The 24,099-nt window shown below is 35.2% G+C and overlaps 5 protein-coding genes across 8 annotated transcripts; 4 read left to right on the top strand and 1 right to left on the bottom strand.

Moving 5' to 3' along the window:
* The first annotated feature begins 80 nt into the window (after window positions 1–80).
* On the top strand, window positions 81–968 carry LOC111791441. The gene is made up of 2 exons (XM_023672822.1): window positions 81–368; window positions 500–968. The coding sequence occupies exons 1-2, from the start codon at window positions 214–216 to the stop codon at window positions 735–737; spliced, it is 393 nt and encodes a 130-aa protein (XP_023528590.1). The 5' UTR covers window positions 81–213; the 3' UTR covers window positions 738–968.
* On the bottom strand, window positions 311–6,201 carry LOC111791105 (ion channel CASTOR-like). Of its 4 annotated transcripts, none has more exons than XM_023672429.1 (13): window positions 5,737–6,201; window positions 5,586–5,657; window positions 4,835–5,440; window positions 4,465–4,647; window positions 3,978–4,037; window positions 3,707–3,910; window positions 3,279–3,527; window positions 2,505–2,756; window positions 2,096–2,290; window positions 1,873–1,965; window positions 1,350–1,613; window positions 1,030–1,273; window positions 311–391 (listed from the first exon to the last, which is right to left on the bottom strand). In XM_023672429.1, the coding sequence occupies exons 1-12, from the start codon at window positions 6,163–6,165 to the stop codon at window positions 1,055–1,057; spliced, it is 2,826 nt and encodes a 941-aa protein (XP_023528197.1). In that variant the 5' UTR covers window positions 6,166–6,201; the 3' UTR covers window positions 311–391; window positions 1,030–1,054. The 4 variants fall into 4 exon arrangements, with proteins under 4 accessions (XP_023528197.1, XP_023528119.1, XP_023528355.1 ...); XM_023672351.1 differs by lacking the exon at window positions 311–391 and adding an exon at window positions 714–805; XM_023672587.1 differs by lacking the exon at window positions 311–391 and adding an exon at window positions 714–805 and having other exon boundaries at window positions 2,658–2,756.
* Window positions 6,202–7,266: 1,065 nt separating this feature from the next.
* On the top strand, window positions 7,267–10,662 carry LOC111796592 (protein FAM133-like). Its single transcript, XM_023679285.1, has 6 exons — window positions 7,267–7,423; window positions 8,081–8,195; window positions 9,278–9,379; window positions 9,696–9,837; window positions 9,903–9,949; window positions 10,187–10,662. The coding sequence occupies exons 2-6, from the start codon at window positions 8,106–8,108 to the stop codon at window positions 10,406–10,408; spliced, it is 603 nt and encodes a 200-aa protein (XP_023535053.1). The 5' UTR covers window positions 7,267–7,423; window positions 8,081–8,105; the 3' UTR covers window positions 10,409–10,662.
* Window positions 10,663–12,356: 1,694 nt separating this feature from the next.
* Window positions 12,357–18,177, top strand: LOC111796582 (cysteine synthase, chloroplastic/chromoplastic). The gene is made up of 10 exons (XM_023679274.1): window positions 12,357–12,705; window positions 13,416–13,525; window positions 13,738–13,795; window positions 14,600–14,863; window positions 15,485–15,622; window positions 15,885–15,936; window positions 16,040–16,119; window positions 16,499–16,558; window positions 16,818–16,898; window positions 17,752–18,177. Exons 1-10 carry the CDS (start codon window positions 12,451–12,453, stop codon window positions 17,842–17,844), a joined length of 1,191 nt encoding a protein of 396 aa, XP_023535042.1. The 5' UTR covers window positions 12,357–12,450; the 3' UTR covers window positions 17,845–18,177.
* Window positions 18,178–21,302: 3,125 nt separating this feature from the next.
* Window positions 21,303–23,920, top strand: LOC111801381 ((+)-neomenthol dehydrogenase-like). The gene is made up of 4 exons (XM_023685400.1): window positions 21,303–21,449; window positions 21,573–21,831; window positions 23,072–23,254; window positions 23,398–23,920. The coding sequence occupies exons 1-4, from the start codon at window positions 21,394–21,396 to the stop codon at window positions 23,800–23,802; spliced, it is 903 nt and encodes a 300-aa protein (XP_023541168.1). The 5' UTR covers window positions 21,303–21,393; the 3' UTR covers window positions 23,803–23,920.
* Window positions 23,921–24,099: the final 179 nt, after the last annotated feature.

The raw sequence follows: 24,099 nt of genomic DNA, 5'->3' as shown, positions 1-24,099 counted from the left end.
TCAAAATTTTCCAATCCAAAATGGGAAAAGGAATTGGGTGTAGGGCCCACAACTACAGCGCCTTATCCACAACTGACCAATAGATTTCGATATTCATACTCTTCATAAGCCTCACGCGATATCCTCTTTGATGATAGTCTGTTTGTTTAAGCACTAGAAATGATTGTATAATTTCATAAATTCCCGCATGGTAATGTGAGAGATTGAGAAACAATGGCACATTCACTATCTTCAATATCCGCCACTGCTAATGCCACAGCCGCCAGATTCAGCAACCCACGATGTTCCTCCTGTCTCAGGCTTCCGAATCTGCAGGCTCGCAGCCAAGAGTGCAATCAAACTGCACGTAGCCATCTCATCTCCCGCAGGTACAACCATTTGTTTCCTATCACTGTGCATCCAATGCGACTATCTGTTAGCCGTACTAGTCATTACTTGAATATATCGCAACAGTTCTAACACGACAAATTCTGTGTTCAAATTCCTCTTCAAATTGCAGGAACGCTGCATTGATCTTGACAGGGGCAATGCTAGGACTGAATAATGGGGTTGTCCAGAGTGCAGAGGCGGCTGCCAGGAGGCCGCCGCCACCTCCCCCGCAAGAGAAGAAGGACCCCAATCTGAGTGGAGTTCAGGCAAAAGTGCTAGCTAGCAGAAAGAGGAAGGAAGCCATGAAAGAAGCTATGGCCAAGCTAAGAGAGAGAGGGAAGGCTGTTGACCAGCCACCTCCTGAATAATTTCTCTGAAACATAAAAACACTTTTTGATGCTTTGCCTGTCTCCCTTCGGATAGTATGTTAGTCTACCTGAATAAAGAGTGCATATTGTATTAACAACTCCAAACAATTGTTATTCGTTTCATGTGATTAAGGCTATGACCTTGGATAGGATGTGTTCTATAGATTGTACCGAGTTCTAAGTGAAGGTCATGTGATTGAGATTATTCTAAGTTCGGTTTTTCAGATGGAATTAATTTCTGAATTCTATCATCAAAATCAAATCACTGAAATGATGAAGAAGAATCACTTACTTATATAGAAATGGCATTACGAATGTCATTCCTTTTCGGCTATCACTACAAAAACATCTCCTAGATACCACTTCCGTCGCTCATGCTTGGCTGGAGGGTTGATAACAGCTCTTTCAGCGTGAGCTGAACGGTAACCAATCACGATCTCTCTTCGCTGTCGAGCTCGTAAAAGTACTTCATAGAAACTCAGTTCCTCCCCTTCACGAAGGTACAGATCAGCTTGCCTAATATGCAATTCATTACCCTGATAATAACAGAAAAGCGGTAGGTTAGGAAAACAACCAATTATGTTTGTCCTTCTAATTGAAAAGTAAAAATACCTCTTCTGCAAAGAGCTCCTCCAAAACATCATTTATTTGACGATCTTCAGCCACCATGGCTAAGGCCATACTGACAAGTTCATTTGACAAGACATAGTCACTGATTTTTGACATTGAAAGCAGATTTTTAGTTCTTGGATCCAAAATTTCACTTATAATAACCGATTTATCAGAAGCCTGCTGCATTTCTCCAATCCAGGAGCCTTGCGAGACACTTCCCCTGTATGCTACAGTCTTAGCACCTCTGACTGGCATACGCTTAGTCTGCAAAAACCACAAATCTGATTGAACAAATGACCAGATGGAAAGATTAAAATCTTATCACGTCACAGCAAAAAATGCAATAAGACTCTAAAAGCAAGATTTTATGGCAATAATATGTATGCATATTCTAGAGTATGAAACAAAAAAATAAAAATAATAAACCATAAAGACCGAAGAATTTACTCCCATGAGCATAGCTATAGCAGTTAATGCCATACAAGAAGCTAATATATTTAACATCAAAGCTCAAAAGAAGTACCTGAATATCACGTATTAGCAACAAGGTTGCTAGAGATCTTGAATCAGCTTGAATTGCTGAATCCTCTACAGATTCATCAGCAAGAATCAAGATCTGTACAGATTGTGGTTATGTCACAACAGAATAAAATACAAAAAAGAGAAGAATTTACTTTTAACAGTAACAAAGTAGTTTTCTTCTCATACTTGGCTTCTAGGGTGAGAAAATAAATCATGCTACTCACTGAATCAAATGATTCCAAGGGAAGGCTTTCCAAATGACGCCTAATGACGGCATTTCCCTCACGGTCAACCAAAGATATATTCTCCAATCGGCTGATATCAAGACCGCCATCGACAAGTTTCTTTTCCCTTTCATTCTCAGGAACATCATTGAACATCCAAAGCTCTGAACCCGGAGCTAAAAATGCATCCAATACCTATAGTGGTAGAAACCAATGAGGACAATAAAGAGCTCATTCCAATAAATCAAGCAGCATGCATGGATTTGTAAAAGAAGAAAGTACAAGCATGAAATCTACTCTCAGTAGCTGAAAACGAAAAATGTGAAAAATGACAATGATCATGATGTGAACGCTAGGACCTGCACCCAAGAAGCACTGGGAGCATGTGCTTAGATCTTATTAACATTACCATAATCATATCCTCCATATCTCGCCGCCAACCACACAACAGGATTCTTTCAGCAGATTTTGGAACAATAAAGTCCTTGGGAAGACTTCCCCTCCAAACCTGCAGCATCCAATGCCAAAAAGAAAGAATTAGAGCTTTAATAAAAGCACTCACCACAATCATATCGTCAATGTCTCTCCTCCATCCACAAAGTAGAATCTTCTGTGGCTTTCTTGTTGGCCTTGCAATATGAATGAACGATGTTTCTCCTACCTGAGTGATCAAATTAGTTATAATATTGTAAGTTTTAGTTGTAAGGTGTTTTTCTCACTTCTATCCATTATAGGAATCATCCAAAGAAGTATATCAGAGCTTTTATTTAAATAACTCTGTCTCTCTCTTTCCTCCATCCACAAAGTATCATCTTCTGTGGCTTTCATGCTGGTCTTGGCAATAGGCACAAACAAATAATGCTTCTCTCTCTCTCTCTCCAGATTGCCCTTTGTCAGCATAGTTTATTTGACAAATAAATCCATAAAATTCCCTCATAGGTAAGCTCGGGAGTGCCTATATATCGATCTAATTCCTTCTCTTGCATTTTGAATTCGTCAACCAAATCCAACCACCAACACCCCACCCTTCCCCCCCTAACTGCATGACTGTAAAATTCCTAAAGAGACGTTGAAATATAAAATACCACTACGAGAAAGGAAAGCAAGCAATACAGTAACAGAAAAGTGAATGGCATTAATATGGGGGGGGGGGAATGAAATTTCTACAGGGAAATGAAAGCACCGTAGGTAATGCAGCTGGTGCGTAAGTGTCATCATCCTCTGCAATAACAAGAACTTCATCACCTTCTTGCAGGACATATGAGTCCTCAGGATTCAGTACAATTTTACCACCTCGTGATGCAACCTTGATTCCACAAGGAATTGCATCAGGAAAGCTGATCAATACGTCCTCAAATTGCATGCCATTCAATTGTGGCCATCTTTTGATGTAGAATTCACAGTTTTCAAAACCAAGGATATCTTCCCAAATCTACAACCGCATGAAAAGAAAATACACGAGTCACTCATAAGAAGGTGTAGAAAAGAATTATTATATGAACTAATGAGGCAGAACATACATTTGATCAATGAGAATAACGTTGAGAAGCATGGAGATAATATTTTATCCTATCTAAAAAAGAAACCAAGATCGTTTAACTTGATAAAAACCTGAGCAAGTCCTGGCTGGCGAGCACATTGAATCATCAGGCGACCAATCACATCATGAGCCACAACAGTTTCAACAAGCTCTCCACCAACAAGTTTAACAAGAAGCTCATTATCAAGATCACTAAGTTCCACCACTATGTGTCCTCTCAGACCTTCTTTAACTCCAGTTAGACTTAAAACAGTTCTCAATGCACGGGCATCGCTCTGCGACATACATATATCAAATAAAAATCGAGCATCAAAACTCAATGATACCAATATTTCCACTTACTTGATCAGCATTTCCATCCTCAGCAATGACAACAATTGCACGGGCCTTTGACACTGAGACCTGTATACATGGAGGCAGCAAGAATTCTAATGTAAATAATCATATGCACATTTGGAAGCTTATGGTATTCATGAACCATAAAGACATTGTATGGGTCTGACTATCACGATGAGAAGATGCTCCTGATTAAAAGCCTAAAGAGGCTCCTTTTCGCTGTTGTACTTTTAACCATTCACAAAATTTTTAAAATTTAAACTAGCAATTAGTCACTGGCAGAAACACTATCAAAATCCGTAAGTCGGGACAGAAGCCAATTTCTTTTCCTAGTTATGATTCATTAGATGACTCTGACTTCATGTTAATAAACTGAAGATTTTAGTTTAGTTGACCAAGTACAGGGGTTACAACTAGTTTGAGTTATTTAGAAAACTTTAACAGATGGAAGACAATATCAGCACCGCAACGTTTGTGCATTACATAGAAGTACCTTTTTCAAGTCTGCCAGAATTAATGGGCTTCCACTTCTGCATATAACGGAGGTTCCCTTAAAATCAAACTCCATTTTAGCAATGTCAAGTTCCATCTCTTCTTTGTCTCGTTCAGCCATCACCACAACAGTTCCTCCTCCTAAGCTCTCATTGGCTATAGAAATCTGATTCAGAAGTGACCCCTAGATCCATGTAATAGCATTGAAAACAGAAAAGGAGAAGTAGATGAATTAGCAATGTGATATAACTACATTAAGCACCAGATTTTGCATCAAGTAATTATTATAAAAGCATAAACCATACAACTTATTTCCACAACTTTTAGTAAATGAAATATCAGCATAAGATGAATAGAAATTAGATTTTTACCAGTTTATCGCTCCATCCAAGGATCAAAGTGTGATTTTGTTCAACAACCTCACTTCTTCCTTTTCTAAGTGAGTCAAACCTTTCAGATATTGAATCGGATACAAGGCCAAGCATCATAGCAAATATTAACATCCCACCGAAGCTAACGGAAACTGAAACTAGCCTTGGACCAATACCTTCAGAGTTGGCGTGGTTTCCAGAATCAGCAACATATGTCCAAGATAACCAAAGACAATCGACTAAGCTATCATCTGTCACTCCAAAGAGTGCTAAACCTCCAAGCATAATTAGTAGTAGAGTTGCTATCAATAATGCCAGTGGCTTAGCATATGGGTGAACAGAGAAAAAAACATCCACCTTATACAAAAGCTGCTTATTGAGTGAAACTTCTTCCAAATTGTGCTCCAATGATCTTGATTTAGAGTCAATGTACTTGAGGATAATAATAGGAGCCAACAGAAGTGTAAGAGATGCGATTAAGGCTAAAGTTTTTAATCTTTTATCCATAAAATCAGCAAGTTCGTCCGGTGAACGTACATCATCTTCACTTCCAGATTCGAACAAATTACACGCTCGTAATTTGATGTTAAGATTAGAAATCCGGGCCTGCAGGTGGAAAGCAACTTACATAAAGGGAGTAATAAGCGCAAGCAGTGGAAAAGCCCGTTGAATTCATAGAAACAAGAAAGGTAAAAAGCTATATGAAATGAGAGTCAGACTCCACCGAAATCGTAATTTGCAAACTGAGTACCTCTAAGCCGTTGACTTGCTCCTGTAAAGATGAGTTTTCATGCAACAATGTTGCAAAAATCACGATAAAAATCTACACAAATACAAGCACGTCAACTTCAAATCGTTAATAACTCAAGACACGTTGAAAGAGATGGAGAGCGAGAACAAACCGACGCTGCAGTAGCCAAAAAACGCCATCGAACTTTCAGCGTACTGTCAAACGACCTAAACAAACGCGAAGTATCAGACACTTTCTTCGCCGAGCTCGAGACGTCCGACTGCTCCAACTTCCGTTTCGAAGAAAATTCCGATTCGGAACGTTTAAGCGACAGGTCGCTGCGGCGATCGAAATCAATTCTCCGTCGAGTACGAGCAAACTTGGCATCATTACTGGTCGATGAACACGAATGCGAATCAGAAATACACGACGAACTCTTCCGATACCTCTGATGATCGGCATAGCGCCGCGATATCCGAGAAGTTTCAGAAAATCGACGTATGTAGGTTGGAGATTTGGGGGGGTAAGAGTGTAGGAAGGATTGTGGAGGGAAGAACCAGTCCCTGGTCGAGGAAGGAGATGATTCAGAGTCAAGGGACATAGCGGGAATTAGTTAGAATGATTAGGGTATTTTAGAAATAAAAGAGATGGTTCCCTTTTTATAGTCCGTCATTAATATGCGTCAATAGTTAATAAATTTAAAACATAGTCCAGATCAATAAATTATTGCGGTTGACCTGTCATTGTCTGGGCCCCATTTTCTTTTTTTATTTAATGGATAATTGCATTTACAAAGTCGCAATTTACAATGCCCGGACGACATCTTTATTTTAGTCGTTCAACTAATTCATTTAATTTTCTTTATATTAAAAAAAAAATGAATTGAATTTTTTTTTAAATACTGTGATTATTAAATCTAAATTATAAATGTTTGATTAAATTATTTTTCTTTTTTGGTTTAAATTAAATTGAAATTTTGAAAAGTTTGAAAAAATTATGTTAAATTTAGTTGACATTTTTTGGTCAAACTAATGGACATAGATAAGGTTACAGTCCAACTGAACCCATCCTACCCTATCATGCTTTTTTTTAGAAGTGCTTCATAGGACTGATAATTAGACAAATTCTGATTATATAACCTAAATCACAAAGGTTGGGTTGAATTATATATATATTTAGTTTGAATTGAATTAAATTTTTGAAAAATCGACAAAATTTGGTTCGATTTATTTGACAATTTATCCATGTGATTAATATATTCAATATAATATATTAGGACGGTTCAAATGACTCTCGAAGCTGACTAACTTGGATTACCCAATTGGTTGAATTTTTTGTAAACAAATGAGTTGACTTTTATTTTTTGTTGGATCAACTCGACCAACCGAATATGGTTACAATCCAACCCAACCATACTTTTAAGATTATTGTGAATATTAAGAATATTTAACGTTCCTAACTGAGGTTAGTGATGCATTATAATTTTTAAATGTTTGATATTTAAATTTTATAATATTTTAGTTATTAATAATATATATACAACCCTAACTAACTCAAGGTTAGGTTGGGGTGGAACTCTATACGGATTAACTCAAAATACTCCCCAACCGTGCGACCATTTTATAGAGTATTATATTATTGATATGTCGACAATAGTGTATGAATACTATATTAGTAACATATTAGCAGTATTATGTACGAGTAGTTTTGTTTTCGGCTAGTTTGAACTTTTTATCTTTATTGTTTGGGTTGAGATTAGGGTTAGATTTGCAAATCGGTGTCGGGATAATTTTCAGATTCGAGTCTGGCGACTCCGATTGCCGGTTGCATTTGAAGAACCCTCTAGGGTTTACGTTCAGGTTCGCATTCTTTACACAATCTCGATTTGGTAGCTTCTCAAGTCTTGTGAATTTCACTTTTCTTTGGTTCTATTATCAATTCTTAAGAAATTGCACCTAAAGGCCGATTTTCTTGGCTGCATTTCAACTTCATCTGTTGTTCGTTCATGGTTCCAATTTTCTGGGAGATTGAGTGATATTATTTTTAAAGCGTGTTCTTGAATTCAGTTAGTGTCGGGTGTTTGTGGTCTTTATTGTGCTTGGTCTGTTCGGTATAAGAAGTTATCTCGAATCTTTATAGTCATTGCATAGATTTATGTCCAAATTGTTATTATTTTCGTGTAAAACTAAGTTTGCATTGCAAATATATTGAAAAATTTCGTAGGAAGAAAAACTACCTGACAGGAAATGACCAACAAATTGCACAATGTTCATAATTTTCTTTTAGATTCCGTGCACTCTCCCAAGTGAAAGTGAGGAGCTGAATTGACTCGAGGGGAGGGCGGTGTTATACATGAAGCATCAATATCTTTATTAGTTCTGAGTCTAGAAGAACTTTATCCTATTTAATTGTCTTTACTATCTTTAATACTCTGTGTTTGTATCTTTTTGGAATTTATTTTCGATCTTCGTTAAGTGTCTGTACGTTGTTGGATCTTTTCTATGATTTTTTCTCAGATTTCTTGCCTGGCCGTATTTCAAAATGGGTAAGAACCAAGCATACAAAGCAATGCAGAAAGCCAGGCTGGGATCCTCAAGTTCGGCTGGGCCGGTTGAAATTGAAGATGGAATGGTTTGTACCCTTCCACACTACTACCCCTGCTTAGTCACTTTCCTTGAGACTGTCATAATTGAAAAATCGCTCTCGTGATGTTCAATTTTATACCATCTCGATCGGTGGCATTTTCATGCTAGGGAAGTTTATAATCAATCAATTTTATTTACTCTGTTTTAGTAGACTCAATGGGTCTCTGAATGTAATAAAATGTCAGTTTAGCTGTAGATTCATGATAAGTTTACTTGATTTTTTGGATTTGTATAATGTTTTATCGATTAAAAGCATATATATCTATTGCATTCTTCTTTTCCCTAGGTTCCACAAAACATATAAGTCTCGCAGCGAATAGAAGAATATTTTGAGAAGGTGACATTTTGTGGTTTCTTTGTTGTAGTATTGATTAATATTTTCTTGGGGCACTCGGGGGGGTTCTTAATCTTACAAATTAGCGCCGGGTGTCGTTCCCCACCCTCCCCGGCATTTCTGTTGCATCACTTTCTCGTTTTCGATATCGTGACTGTAAAGTCTGACATTTTATTGGGAAGGATTGTTTTTCTCATATCCTTTGTTATCATTATTATACTCATTCTGAGTTCATACTTTTCTTTATCTAGCTTTAGTTTTTTTTTAAACACTGTATCCTTTGCATCTGGTGCCATTGGAATCGAGTCGCTACTTCTCTTGTATTGAAAATTCTAAAGAAACAAGAAGAAGCTCTTCTCGGTAACGATACTTAATGATGCCTTGATTTAAGTGATATATTGGCTTGAGTTATGCAATTTCCGTTTAGAAATAGCATCGTAATCCTGCATAAGAATAAGAATAAATAGTTATTTTCCCTTTATGAATCATCGATAAAGTAGTCTGACTCTGTCACTGCTTGGATGTTCATTTTGATGGCTATATGATCTGTTGGAGAGCAAATCCAAGTTAGCCCTGGATAATTGGTTGATGAGAGGCCTTTTATTAATGAAGTAAGATTTTTTATTTATTTATATTTTCTTTGTACATTAGTTGAAATTCTGATGCTAAATTATTTATCAGTATATTAGGGATATTATCTTCTCCTTTATTGTTATTGATGAGGACTGTCTCAGGTGGATGGTTCATTTCATTCACCAGAGTGGCATGCTGCTCGTTTGGCCAGCCTTAATACGTCTCACACGATTACCTGGGAGGAATATAAGAAGAAGCAAAAGGTAAGTTTCCATGGACCGAATTCTTTGCCCAAGTGTATTTAACATATAATTGGTAACGTACGAGGATTATACACACCGTCCTCGACCATATTATATTGATGTCTTGTCAATATATAACCAGCACATTCTTTTTCTTATCACTAATAAAGTAATCACTTATGATTACATTAAGTATGGCAGTTTTGCTTCTTCACGGACAACTGTTCGGTGTCGTATATTTTCATATCTGTCTTCGTTTAACATCATGGGGAATTGTTTGTTGCCATGATTATTAACTTGTTTACCTGACACCTTCATGCGCCAATTGGTGCTACAGGAAGATGAGTTGAAAAAGGGAGAGCTAGAAGCAGATACAGATAGAATGATGAAAGAATATCGAGCGCAATTGGATGCTGAGCGGGCACGTAAACTTGCTCAGGGGAGAAATTGTTCTAGTAGCAAGAGTGGTCATGAAAAGGGTACGTTTGATGAATTTTGATATTAATTAGATACATGAGATCTTCTAAAGTGATTAGCATTACAGAAAGGAAGAACAGAGATTTAAAGAAGCGGAGCAAAAGAAGGAGAAAGGTGCTGACATTTTCCAACTCTTACAACTCTTACTGCTCCATTCTGCTATATTGATTTTTGATATTGTTTGCTAAATTTGAGCTGAAAAATGTTGCTGAACCTTGTCGACACGCCACTCAAGTTACTATGGTCATATCGATAGCATCGAAGTATTCTCATGTCGACCATCTTATACGTTTCGTTTTTTAGAAACCGAAAATTATGTAAAAATAGTCCATTTTACTTTTTCTGTCGTAGCATTCGAGGAGGAAATCATCCGAGTCTAGCTCCTCAAGTTCACCCTCGGATTCATCCAGCAGCGACGAAGAAGAAAGAGAATCTAGAAGATCCAGATCCAGATCAAAGAGATCGAAGAGGGAAAAGAAGCACAAGTCTAGAACCAAGCACTCTTCAAGCGACGATGAAGAGGCCGATGGCCCCGTGCCACTTTCAAGATTCTTTGAGAAAGTGAAGAATTAAAGGGGCATTTGTTCTGTAATGTTTATAGAATTTCTAGTCTTGAAATGGCGTATTCGATCCTCGCCTTCTTTTTCTTCTAAATTTGCATTCAAGTATTGTTGTTTCGACTATTGGCTTTCTAGAGTAGGAGCGGTCTATGTCGTAGAAGATCGGACCAATGGTCGTAGGAGATCGGATCAATGGGATGAAAAGCGAGTCATTTAACAACCAGGTGATACAAAACTGCAAATATTCAACCCAGAGAGTAACGACCAGTTTGTTCCATTTTCCTTTAGGATAATGCATGCGAAGGGAAGAAAAAATTGAAAGGTGTCGATTAGAAGGCAAGTTTTATTGTATGTAAGCAAGAAAAAGGTTTTCAAAATACTCTAAATCCATGAACGACAGCTTTTAATGTAGATCAAATTCTGATTTGAAAAATACATATAATAATGTGCCACATATAAAGAGTAAAAAGAATTTAAAATTTCCAAATTATTTAACGGATCTCACACGCAATCTTAGGATATATGGGCTAAAAATTTGATCAATCCAATTTAATGTGTGCTGTTCGTTTGAGTATATGTGCCGTTTGGGTTGAATTATGAACTTATAAAAAATTCGATCAATCCAACTTAATCTAAAGAGTTTGGTTTGAGTTGGGATCGATTGGTTCGGTTTGGATTTGGATTAACTCATCTGGATTCGATTAAACTTATTTGAATTTGGTTAAGTTCAGAACAACCAAATTCAACTTAGTTATTAGGTTAAAATCAAACTAATAAAAATTAATTATTAATTTAAAAATATACAATTTTCTTACCATACAATTATTTGTTTTATTTATAATTAATTTGGTAACTTTTATCATAAATAACCCTTAGAAAATAAATTTTAAATATTTGGACGGTAATTTTTCAAAATATATATTAAAATTAAGTTATTAAAAATAAATAAATAGATAATTTACGACATAATATTTTATTTTTATTAAAAATAAAAATTTGAATTTGATTGAGTTCATTATTTAATAAAATTTTTTTTGATTAAAAAAAAATTAATATCCAAATAATTGAATAAGGTCTACAAAATATCTCCTCTCAATTCATGTCCGTTCCTTTACAAAAATATAATTGCTGTTGAAAGTTTATTTTTAGACAAATTAAGAATTGGAGGATAGAAAACGAACCTAAAGCTAAGTTTTGTCATGAACCGTTCATTAATTGAAGGCACATAATGTGTGGATCAAAATTTTGACAAAGACATTTCAAAATTTCGAATCTTAAAATTCATGATTTTTTTTTTGTTCTTACATCTTAAAATTTCGAATATTGTTTTTTTTTTTTTTACATTTAACAAATATATAAAACATATTTTTATTGTTACACTATATTATTCACATAAAATAATTACATTTTCTAATATAATTTCTATTAAAATATATATATAAAAACGTCATAATAAATAAACAAATATTTCTAAAAATTTAAATTTCATTTTAAATACATATATTCCTTTATTTATTAACACGAGCTAGGAAATGAGGCATGTTGAATACAGGGAATAATTTCTCTCCGCTCCCTCTCTTATTTTCCATTAAAATAAGGTTTCCACCGCAAACAAGGCGGGTCCTCGACCCAAAGGGTAAAATGGACATTTCTATCCTCCCGAGCGAATTTAATTTTTACTTGAATACTTTTACTTATAGTATCACGTCTAAAAAAATATTCATAAACTTTCTCAAGAAACATTCGAACATTTGTAGATAATTTATGAGATTAAAATATATGATTTTCGTTTATATATTGACACTAATTTTTTTTTTATAAAGATTAAAAATGGTTAATGTTAATTTTAAAAATTTATGAATATATTTTTTTAAATATAATATTAGCGTAAATGTATTACTTAAAAAAAAAAAAGAAATAAAAAAAGAAATAAAAAAAAATCTCGAATGGAAACATCGTAAAGGCTGTCATTGTGAACTTGAGGCGAACATTTCTGCTTGGTGGATTAGAGAATAGAGTGAAGGAGGAGAGCGCTTGAGTAGATCCTTCCAGCCAATGGCTTCCGCTTCTATGATCAACTCCCTGATTTCCCCTCTCTGCAACTCCGGCGCCAAATCAGACGTCTTCTTCTTGAATTCTTCGGCGAATTCTAGATGCCAAACTCTGGGACGCATTTCGTCTCTTAAGTCCAAGAAGAACAATCTGTATGGGGCTGTCTCTTCGTCTTCTGTCTCTGTTGTTTGTAAGGCGGTGTCTGTTAAACCGCAGACTGAGATTGAAGGCCTCAACATCGCCGAAGATGTAACTCAGGTAAAGATGATGGTTAATGGACCACCTGCCTTTTCATTTACCTTGCCATTGAGATGTTAGGTTTCTTGATTGCTTGGCTAAATTAAATCTAATCTCATGCTTATGTTATTCTCATTCTGTTGAACTATGCCTCGACAAGTTTTCTCAGAACTCAGTTTTTTCGTTTCTTGCAATTTTGTATAACATGCTAGTGCCTAGGAGTTGGCTTGGTTTGCATCATGCTGAAAACTGATTATATTTTAGATATCCAAAACTTTTTATGTGGTGCACTGATGTAGCGTTATAGTTGTGGATACCGTTTCAGATTGAAACGATAACATCCTCCATTACGGTGATTTTGGTGCCATACCGATAGTTTTATCATTTTCTCTTTTCTAATTTAAGTAGGAAGGAACTCTTTGAGTTTTATAGAATGTGTTGTAGTGATCTTCGTGGATTGCTGTTAAGTCAATCGTAAGCAGTCTTCTCTGATATACTAAGTGATAAACTAACTGGGTTGGCGTTTCCCCCCTGATTTTTTGGGGATCATGAAGCAATCAGACTTCAGCCACCGAGTGAATCATGTTAGGATTGTCTAGGAACAACTGTCATTCAGGATTTAAGATAGTAAATAAAATCCATCTGGTCAATCTGTTCCCTTATATTGCTTAAATAGATTGAGCTTCACCCCATGTCTCTTTACATTAAAAATTCATTTCTCTGTGATGCAGCTGATAGGTAAGACTCCCATGGTCTATCTGAACAATATCGTCAAGGGATCTGTGGCCAACATTGCTGCTAAGCTTGAAATAATGGAGCCATGTTGTAGTGTCAAAGACAGGTGAGAAAAATAGCAGGAGGAAGTCAAGTGGTGAATTGTTGTATGACATACTGTATTTCTCTGTAGGCCAACTATTGAGCAGGATGATTACATGTCTTTGTAAATGGATTATCTCGTGAAGCTAAGCTAATATGATCATGCGAGCCATACTGTTTATACTTATCAGTGAATGGTTGCATCTTCTCACCATCTGTACTAATAAATGTCTTCAGGATTGGTAATAGCATGATATCTGATGCTGAGCAGAAAGGACTCATTACACCAGGAAAGGTAGTATATATGAGACGTAATTTTCGTGTTTCTTGAAAATTATGTTTCGTTACATTTGTTATTTGGATAAAAATGTATTATTGAATAAACTATACTTTATATCCTTTTCTTCACATGCATTTGTAGTTTTTAACCTATTTTCAGACCACATTTTACACCACAACAGTAACTGAAAATATGACTACAGTATTCTTCAGCAGCTTGTCTTAGAATTAGGACTGAATTGTTTTAATGTCCTGTCTGAGTGTCATGTATACTTAAGAATATGGATCTTCTCATGATTATTTAAAAAATTTGAACTGCACTTCTCATTTGAGATACTTATATCAACAAAGAAAACTTGCACAGTAACATATCAAAACTGCTGATAAGTGATGACATCTTTATATAATTGCCTATCTCCCATCATAATCGTGATCTTAATTTTTTTTTTTTTTTGGAATTGAAGCATTTACATAGTTATATTATCAAGAAATCCTGTATTGGGTTTTCAGTAAAAAAAAAAAAAAAAAAAAAAAAAAAAANTAAAAAAAAAAAAAAAAAAAAAGAAAGAAAGAAAGAAAGAAAGAAAGAAAGAAAGAAATAAATAAAGAAAAAAGGGCTCTATTGGACTTCAGAGCATGCAAAATTCTCTGGTAGCATCGCCTAGTTGTAAACCTTCCGTGACAGGGATCTTGCACTAATTTGTTTCAGAACTTGGAAACACACTTACCTAAATATTTCCAATTTTTGGTTGATGTAAGTGCAAAAATCTTCTGCTCTGGCCCAGATACTCAATAACATGTTTCTCTTGTGTATTTTCAGAGTATCTTGGTTGAGCCTACCAGTGGAAACACAGGAATTGGTCTTGCATTTATTGCTGCTTCAAAGGGATACAAACTAATATTAACAATGCCATCATCCATGAGTATGGAGAGGAGAGTTCTTTTAAAGGCATTTGGAGCTGAACTTGTATTAACTGATCCAGCAAAAGGCATGAAGGGAGCAGTTCAGAAAGCTGAAGAGATTTTAAAAAAGACACCTAATTCTTACATGCTTCAACAATTTGACAATCCTGCCAACCCTAAGGTATGAAGTTTAAAGTCTTACATAAACAGACGTTGATCTTCCTGGTTATTTAAATTTAAGACCAAGTAGAATTAAATAAAGTTTGCTATTTATATGGTTTTTACTCCATTGGATCACTGTGAACCAAGAAAATATATCTGTAGTAATGGGGCCACAATTTTCTTCCTCTATGCTTACTGGGAAGCATGGACATTTAAGTTTGGGTAACATGTCTGACACACTGTGGATAGTTTCATTCACCAACAATTGTGCTTGTTTAGCCTAGTGGCTACAAGTTGAACACGTTTCAAAATAATCACATACATGCAAAATATTAGTTTAGCATAATATATATGCGGTCACACACTTGTAAGTGTACAATTAATTGTTCAACACTGGAGCTAAAGTGTTTGAATATTTATTTATTTATTAAAAATGGACAGAAAATGAAATATACGAGGAGAATTATAAATTTTGATATTGAAAAATATATAATAGATTTTTTGAGCTCATAAACTCATAGCTTTATAAAACTTAATTTTGCATTTGCTTATTTCTAAGTTTGCGAAATCATATTTAATATTGAGGTCTGGATTTGTTGCCACGGATAGCCTTGAATGAAGTATAAACTTGAATTTGCAGGTTCACTATGAGACAACTGGCCCAGAGATATGGGAAGACACTAGTGGCAAGGTGGATATTTTTGTTGCAGGAATCGGAACAGGTGGAACAATTTCTGGTGTTGGCCGGTTTCTGAAACAGAAAAATCCAAAAATTAAGGTAACATTAGTTTTTAGGCACTTAGCTTCCTCCAAGTAGCATTGTATTTATTTCATTTAAATTTGAATTTGTTGAACAGTAAGGTGTAAGTTGGAGCATGAGCCTACGTCTAACACGTAACAACAAAAACTAANGGGGGGGGTGGTGGTGTCGAAGTCTTCTCTCAAAGGCTCATCTTCTTCTTCCTCCTTTTACTATAATTTTTAAAAAAATATTCCTAGCTATTGAAGTTTAACAGCTTTTCTTTGGTCCCATTCTATAGGTTATTGGTATTGAACCTACAGAAAGTAACATACTTTCTGGAGGAAAGCCTGGTAAGTTAAAACCATTTAACTTTTACTGATTATTATGTGTTCTTTATTTATTTTTTTATACACACTAAATAACGGTGTCCATTATATTATTGTGGAAACGCAGGACCTCACAAAATTCAGGGAATTGGAGCTGGTTTTGTACCCAAGAATTTGGACGAAGGTGTCGTTGATGAAATCATACAGGTCCATCTCCTACCCAATTTTCCCAATCATGCGTTCAATCAAGCATTTTTCTCTTCTAATCAAGTATCTATGTGGGGATTGAAATGTTTCATGAATCAATATTTAGTTCTTCATTGTCAGCAACATACAACCTTATGTAAGATTAATTCAAGTGCAGAATTAAGGCTCCTTAGCACCCTCCAACCAGGCATGCACGCACGCACACACTTACATAATTTACCACTAAAATTAATCTGATGTTCCTCAAGGCAACACCATGCACTGGAAATTAGTTGGCTGAGATATGCCTTTTTATATTGTTGGCAGGATAAAACGCATCACATACTCTAAAGTCTTATAGGTTTCCCTTTAAAATTCTGACCATTAGTGACTGATGCAGATATCCAGTGAAGAAGCTATTGAGACGGCAAAACAATTAGCACTGCAGGAAGGCTTACTGGTAGGTGTATTCAGTAATATTATAACAGTTAGTACTTAGTTTTTTATTTTTGCTTAAACTGTTTTACCACCGTGAAATTTCAATCTAGAACTTGATTTTCTAAAAAAAAAATCAATCTGATACAATATGTCAAAACAGAAAATAAGTGCTGTATTCAGCTAACTTAACTGTAAAAAGTGGGGTTGTTTTTTTAGCCTCGTTCAATATCTTCTGAAGTGTACGTATATTTTCTGACATTATCTCATTGACTTAATATTAGGTGGGCATTTCTTCTGGAGCTGCAGCTGCTGCTGCATTGGAAGTAGGAAAAAGACCGGAGAATGCTGGAAAGCTTATTGCGGTATGCATCTTCTTCTTCTTCCTTTTTTTTTTAAGAAATGTTATTTAAATAAACTTAAATGGATTTTCCCCCCTTATATGCTCAGTTACTATATAATATCTATATGGAGGAAAAATGAGTAGGATGCTTAATGTTGAAGTTGGTTGAACAAGAGATAAAATATCACGCATTTTCTATCTTTTTGCAGTCAAATTAAGAAAGATATAGGATCTTACATTTTTTTGACTTAGCATGGCTTATAAACTTCAATCTTAGCATCTTTTAGGAACCAGAAAGGGCTCTATTATATGCAATACAAGGAAAATTTACATAAGTCTTTGAGCGAAGGGATTTGACCTGAAGAAGGGCATTTTTTCTTTCTTAAATAGTTGATTCTAGGAAGGAGGAAAGCCTTTGGAAGTATGGCATGAGGGGATAAACTCCACAAGTATCTTAAAAGATTCCTATTGCTAGCACGAATAGAAAGGCTCGTTTCAATTAATATAGTTTTGGGGTAAATTTAAGATAGAGCCCTGTATTTAACACCATTTCAAATCCAACCTCTGGTTTGAAAATGATTCTTTCACAATGTAGCTTATTCACGCTTCCATTTTCTCATCATCCCTAATGACGTGGCATCCCAAATGAATGACTACGTAATTTGATTTACAGCAAACACAGGTCAATGCATGGTCAACAATAGAGATACCTTTTGCATTACACTGTCGTGGTTGAATTTGTCATTATCCCTATTATATTTTTCGAAAATGTCTCCATTGCGAATCTTATTGTATTTTTATTTCCTGATTCTGTATAATCACAAGTTGAACTTAATTCTCTGGCATCTAATTACTCCCAATATGACTTTTTTCAGGTGGTATTCCCTAGCTTTGGTGAACGATATCTATCCTCAATCCTTTTCCAATCAATTCGAGAAGAATGTGCAAACATGCAACCTGAGCCATGAAGTACCTATCTATCCTCTTAAGGAATTTAAGTGAAAAAAATAAGGCTTTAGTGGTTGTCTTTATTTTTTGATAACGTATCACCGCGGTACTTCTCCATTGGATGTGCATAAACGGATGCATTCGCCATCAATTAGTCTCCTTTTTCTCTTTTTCCGTTCCGTTTAAGCCAAGTTATTCATTCCATTGTCGTTAGTTCTATTGGAGTCTGAGCTTTCGTATGAAAGGTAGAAACCTGAATATAATTTTTCCTTCACCATTATGGATTAATGTATCGTTTATGGTCATAACTTGCAAATAAATAAATTAGACAATGATGGTATTTATTGTCCTCATCTCAGTTGGGTAGGCTGGGAGGTGATATATGCACAATTGCTGCATGGCACTGTCAATTGACCCACTCTGAGAGGTTTGCCAATCTTTTTCCTTTCTTTAGGAACTTTATGTATTGCCAAAAGAATGCTCTTAATCATAAAAGCTAAGTTTTGGTACATCCCACTGAGAGAGCCTCCAAGGAGTAGTAGTCAGTCCCATTGGTCAGATGAGTAGGGGATGCTGTAGGTGGCAGTAAACTTAGGTTCTTGGTTCAATCTTCTCTTACAAAAAGTCTTAAGAGAATGTTGGGAGGCTGTTGGTATACCATTGGGTTTGGAAATCCGGTTGGTTACCGGTAGCATGGGGTGGGGCTAGAGAAGTCTCAGTTTGTTTTGGTTTATATAAAGATATGAGATATAAAGGTATGTAGTTTAGAGAGAGGTTTCTACTCATTCATAAAGAATATTTTTTTCCCTTCTCGATGTGTCGATCTCAAATATTAATAACTACAGGTTTCTATGCATTCATAAAGAATGCTTTTTTCCCTTCTCGATGTATCGATCTCATATATTAAGAACTACAGGTTTCTATGCATTCATAAAGAATGCTTTTTTCCCTTCTCAATTTGCTTCTTTTTTATGAACTTTCTCTCAGGATTTTTAAAACATCTGTTAGAAAGAGGTTTTTAGGCATTCATAAAGAATGTTTTTTTCCCTTCTCGATGTGTCGATCTCAAATATTAAGAATTACAGGTTTCTATGCATTCATAAAGAATGCTTTTTTCTCTTCTCGATGTGCTTCTCTTTTGTGGACTTTCTCTCACGATTTTTAAAATATATGTTAGAGAAAGGTTTCTACGCATTCATAAAGAATGTTTTTTTCCCTTCTCGATAGTCGATCTCATATATTAAGAACTACGAACTCAAAAAAATAAAAGAAAAATTAAAATTAAAATTTGAATGGCACGCAAGTTTTGAAAAAATTCAATTGCGGGAATGAAAGGAATAACCTCTTTTGAGTCAACGGAAGAGTCCTGAGTGTGGAATTCCACATTTCCACCGATGGTTGAAAATCGCGGAATTGCCTTCCCACCGTCGCGAATAGCGGAGGAAGTTTCGCTTTATAACCAAATCCCTCTCCCCCTCCACGTTTACCTTCTTCTTTGTTTTTTAATTGTTATTTCTGTTGCGAGGGACTCCAATTTATATATTTTCTAGAAAGATCAAAAGTTTTTAAAAAAAAACAAATATGATAATTCCTTAAATTTTTACTTTTGTATATTCAATTTCTTAAAAAATATTCCTTTAAAATATTTCATAAGCAATCAATAAAATCTTTTAGAACAACATACCCGAAAATAAATAAACTGAAATTTAAATAAAACAATACTCTGATTTAACTTCAGGACTACAAACAACGTGAACGCATCTATCCCATCTTCAGTTCCATGGCCGTTATTGCGACGTCGTCATCCCCACTACTGTGATCAAAATGCAATCACGTGTAATCATGTAAAACTTATGTGTAGTACTTGTCTATACACGACTCACGTACTTGCACATAGACCCCCAAACGAGCTCATATACGTACACTCACGCTACTAGAATGCCACAGAGCAAAGGGAGCGCATATAGTATTATGGTGTACGTTATTGTAGTGTACGTGTCTGTACTAATCATAGCATGTATCTATGTGCAAGTTATACCATCATTCATTCATATGTAACCTAATCATTTTCATGTCATCTCATAATATAGCGTATAACATGGTGTAACACTTTCCATAACATAGAACAATTTCATATGGTATTCCATAACATAGTTATCTCATAATTACAACATAACATAATATAATGAGTTCCATAGCTATGACACTCACATCATGACAATAACATAATAAACAAACATGAAATATTCACAAGACACGACACATGCAAAGGTCATAGGACACTTGTTGTTCATACTTCAAATAATTAATCCAAAAAAACCAATAGTAGAGCCACCTACTTGAGCAACTTAAGCTGGAGTCACTAATTTATCCTTGGAGGAGCTAGTCTGAATCTGTCTCTTGGAGTCTAAGTCAACCTCAATATAGTCTTAATACATATATGGATTTAATGCACATTTATACCTAAAAAATAGCTTAGGTAAGTTCTTGTATTTAATTTTCCTTTATAATAAATCATTTAATTTATTTAATATCCGACTGACTCAAAAATTTAAATTGGTTGGGCCAGTAACCTAAGGAACTTCAGTGAGTTCACAACCCAATCTAACACAACTCTCTTATTTTCAGTTGAGTTGTTATTTTTTTTTTAAATTATTTAAAAAAAAAATTCATTTCTTTTATATATATATATATATTAATAATTAAAATCTCATAAAATTCAAATATCAAACATTTATAAGTCACAACAAATCACTAACATCGATTACAAATATCAAATATTCTTAATTTTTTTTAGCACGGTTAGATTATAACCTGATGTTTAAGTTGATCGAATTGACTTAACAAAAAAAAGTCCATTCGCAAATCTAGTCGAATTTTTTATTTTTTAAAAGTTAAATCCAATCAATTGTGAATGTTACAGATGTACGGGGTCGGGTAATTTCTTAGTCCTCCGCTAGTACTTGTGGATTTAAAGGTCCAAGAAGAGGGGTACCATTTGTTGCTCAAACCGCAGCAGGAAATGTTATTTGGGCAGTAGCAAATCAAAGTATACAACGAGCAAAAGTCATGATAAAGGGCACAAGTCTCGGAAGAGATGCAACGTTAAGAGCTAATTCGTAGACGTGGTATACTCTTAAGTTTCATACAAGATGTAACCAAATCGAAAAAAAAAAAAAATCGGGATTCATATTGATTGTTTAAACATTTATTAAATAAATATTTTAATAATTTAGATTTAAAAAAAAAAAAAAAAGTGTGAGATTGAAAAAGGGGAACAATTTTTGACGGTTTAGATAGACAAACCTATCTAATTTAATCTGAAAAGAATAAAATAATTTTGGGAAAAAAATAAATAAATAAAAGAGCATAATAAATCTTTTCACCGTACAAAATTGTGTCCCTCTCCAAAGGGTTTAATAGTAGCAGTGTGGGACCCACCTCTCACAATTTCTCTATCTTCTTCAGTTTCCCACTTAACCTCTTCCCGTTCCCTATCTCCATTTATATTCCCCTCTTCGCTTCTCGATTTCCATGCCTGATTCCAGATTCCCTCACCACTTTCCGCCATGGAATCCAAGGAATTCGACCTCTCCTCCTCCTCCTCTTCTCCCGTCTCCGACAGGTAATTAATCAACCTCCATTATCTCCGATCTCTTTTCCTCTGTTTCTCTTTCTAAATCTTCATCCTCCTCCCCTCGCTCTGTGGTTTTTAATTTAATTTCTTCCGCCGTCTGTTTCCGTGCAGATGGTGGTCCAAGAACACAGTAGCGGTCGTTACCGGAGCCAATAAGGGGATCGGATTTGCCCTAGTTAGACGATTAGCGCAATCGGAACTCACAGTGATATTAACCGCTAGGGATGAAGCAAGAGGACTACAAGCCGTCGAAACGCTACGAAATGAAGGACTCCACGTTCTGTTCCGCCGCCTCGATGTTGCCGATCCTGTCTCCATCAGCGCCTTCGCGGCCTGGTTCACCGCCAATTTTCAAGCCCTCGACATTCTTGTAAGTCTTAATCTATCGTTCATGAATCGTCCTTTCATTTTCTCAGTCGATTTTCGCACACTCACTTCGTTTGCCTCTGCTGTGCACTTTCCATTCACGCTCACGCCTCCTGTTTCTTCCTGAACCACTTTTTATTTTTCTGAATTTACAATTTCATCCCTCAACTTACACGAAATTAGAATTCCGCACAATTCTGGCATTCCTCTCTCACGTCACGTCACGTCACGTCACCGGTGCAACCAATTCTGTTGTGTTAATATCTAAACTATAAACAATAATATATAATCAATCATTTAAGGCCTTTCTAAATTAAACATAATGTTTACTTATTACCATTTTATTTTTAGTTATCTATTTATTTATTTATTAATTTTCTGACGTGTTCTAAAATCTTAAATCAATCTCAAATTTTAATTTTCATTAAAATGATATTTTGATTTTATATTAATGTAACTTTCAGTCGAAGAATTTTCATACTTAACTAAATGGGACATTTTACATTTTTAAATGTTAGTTAAAGATGAAAGCTTTTATATATATATATATATATATATATATATTTGACAACGATTTTAATCTTTTGAAATTTATGGTTGTTTTTCTATTTTCACATTTCTTTAAAAAAAATTCTAATAATTTTTTTAGAAAATATTTTTCTTATTTTTTTAATTTTGACTCGATTTTTTTATAACACTAGTGGAAATTTGATAACAAAATAAATAAAATTATCTGTAAAAACAATATTTTAAAGTTTAATTTTAAAAAATTAAAATTATTATCAAATTGAGTATTTAATAATTTTTAAATACTCTTAGAATTGAAAGTCTAATTCGATACTATGGTTGGCAAAGTCATTGGAGTTTATGGTCAAAGTAGACAATATCGAGTTATGTTCATTTAATATGATATCAGAGTCATTGCCCTAAACTTACCCATGTCAATAGAATTCTCAATCATCCAAATGACTCCAAAAGAAAAAGGAGTCGAAAGTCGTCAAAGCATAATAAAAAATGATTAAACTAAAAAAAAAAAGGAGTCAACCTCGGAAGGTGTAGTTTGTTGGAGGGGAGATGTTGGATGAAAATTTCCTAAACTAATTTAGAGAATGATTATAAGTTCATAATCCATGAATATTCTCTCCATTGTTACGAAGTCTTTTGGATAATTACAAAGTAAACCCATGAAAATTTATGATTAACATGGACATGCCATTGTGGTGATTTGCCCCTTTGATTTACAGGTTAATAACGCTGCGGTTTCATTCAACCACATCAAACAGAACTCCGTAGAACACGCGGAAACAGTACTGAAAACCAACTTTTACGGCGCAAAATTACTCACCGAAGCTCTTTTGCCTTACTTTCGCTCTTCTCCTTCCAGGAGCCGAATTCTCAACATCACCTCTAGGCTGGGAACCATCGACGTAAGCCTGAAGCAAAATTTCACAACTCTTTGATTGACATGATTATAGTGTTCATATATATTGAGAATTTTTTTTTTTTTTTTTTNTTTTTTTTTTTTTTTTTTTTTTTTTTTTTTTTTTTTTATTTTTAAATTGCATTGCAGAGAGTAAGGAACATGAAAGTGAAAGAGATTCTTGAGAGTAAAGATCTGGCGGAGGAGGACATCCACGGCGTTGTGTGTGCCTTTCTGGAGGACGTGCAGAGAGGCACATGGACGAACCAAGGCTGGCCCGCGGTGTGGACGGACTACGCAGTGTCCAAGCTCGCGCTGAACTCTTACACCAAAGTTTTGGCCAACCGATACGGTGCGTTTGGGTCTGTGAGTGTCAACTGCTTTTGCCCAGGCTTCACTCAGACATCCATGACTGGTGGCAAAGGGACTCACACAGCTGACGCCGCCGCTCTCGTCGGAGCTAGGTTGGCCTTGCTGCCGCCTCACCGTTTACCAACTGGCCAGTTCTTCTCGTGGGGGCCTAACTATGTTACACCCAAAAACTCCAAGTTATAGCTAAACCCCCTCCCTCTCCATCCACATATCCACATAGTTTGTATTTTCAAAAATTGCAATGTCACAGTGATCTCTTAAATGATTTAAAGACTTAAATTTTGATTCTAAATTACAGTCACACCATTCTAAATCTTAATTACTGTTCAAATTTTTAAACAATTTGTATTTGTTTATATGATTCTATTGAGTTAAATTACAGATTTGTCCTTTAAGCTCCAAATTGAATAATTTAAATGATCTAAGAATATTTGGGGTTAGATTAGGTTTTTTTTTTTCTTTTCCGTTGAAGTTAGATTG

This window comes from Cucurbita pepo, chromosome LG01, assembly GCF_002806865.2.
Source record: "Cucurbita pepo subsp. pepo cultivar mu-cu-16 chromosome LG01, ASM280686v2, whole genome shotgun sequence".
In the NCBI taxonomy this organism is placed as follows: domain Eukaryota; kingdom Viridiplantae; phylum Streptophyta; class Magnoliopsida; order Cucurbitales; family Cucurbitaceae; genus Cucurbita; species Cucurbita pepo.
This window is presented reverse-complemented; position numbering and strand designations above follow the sequence as displayed.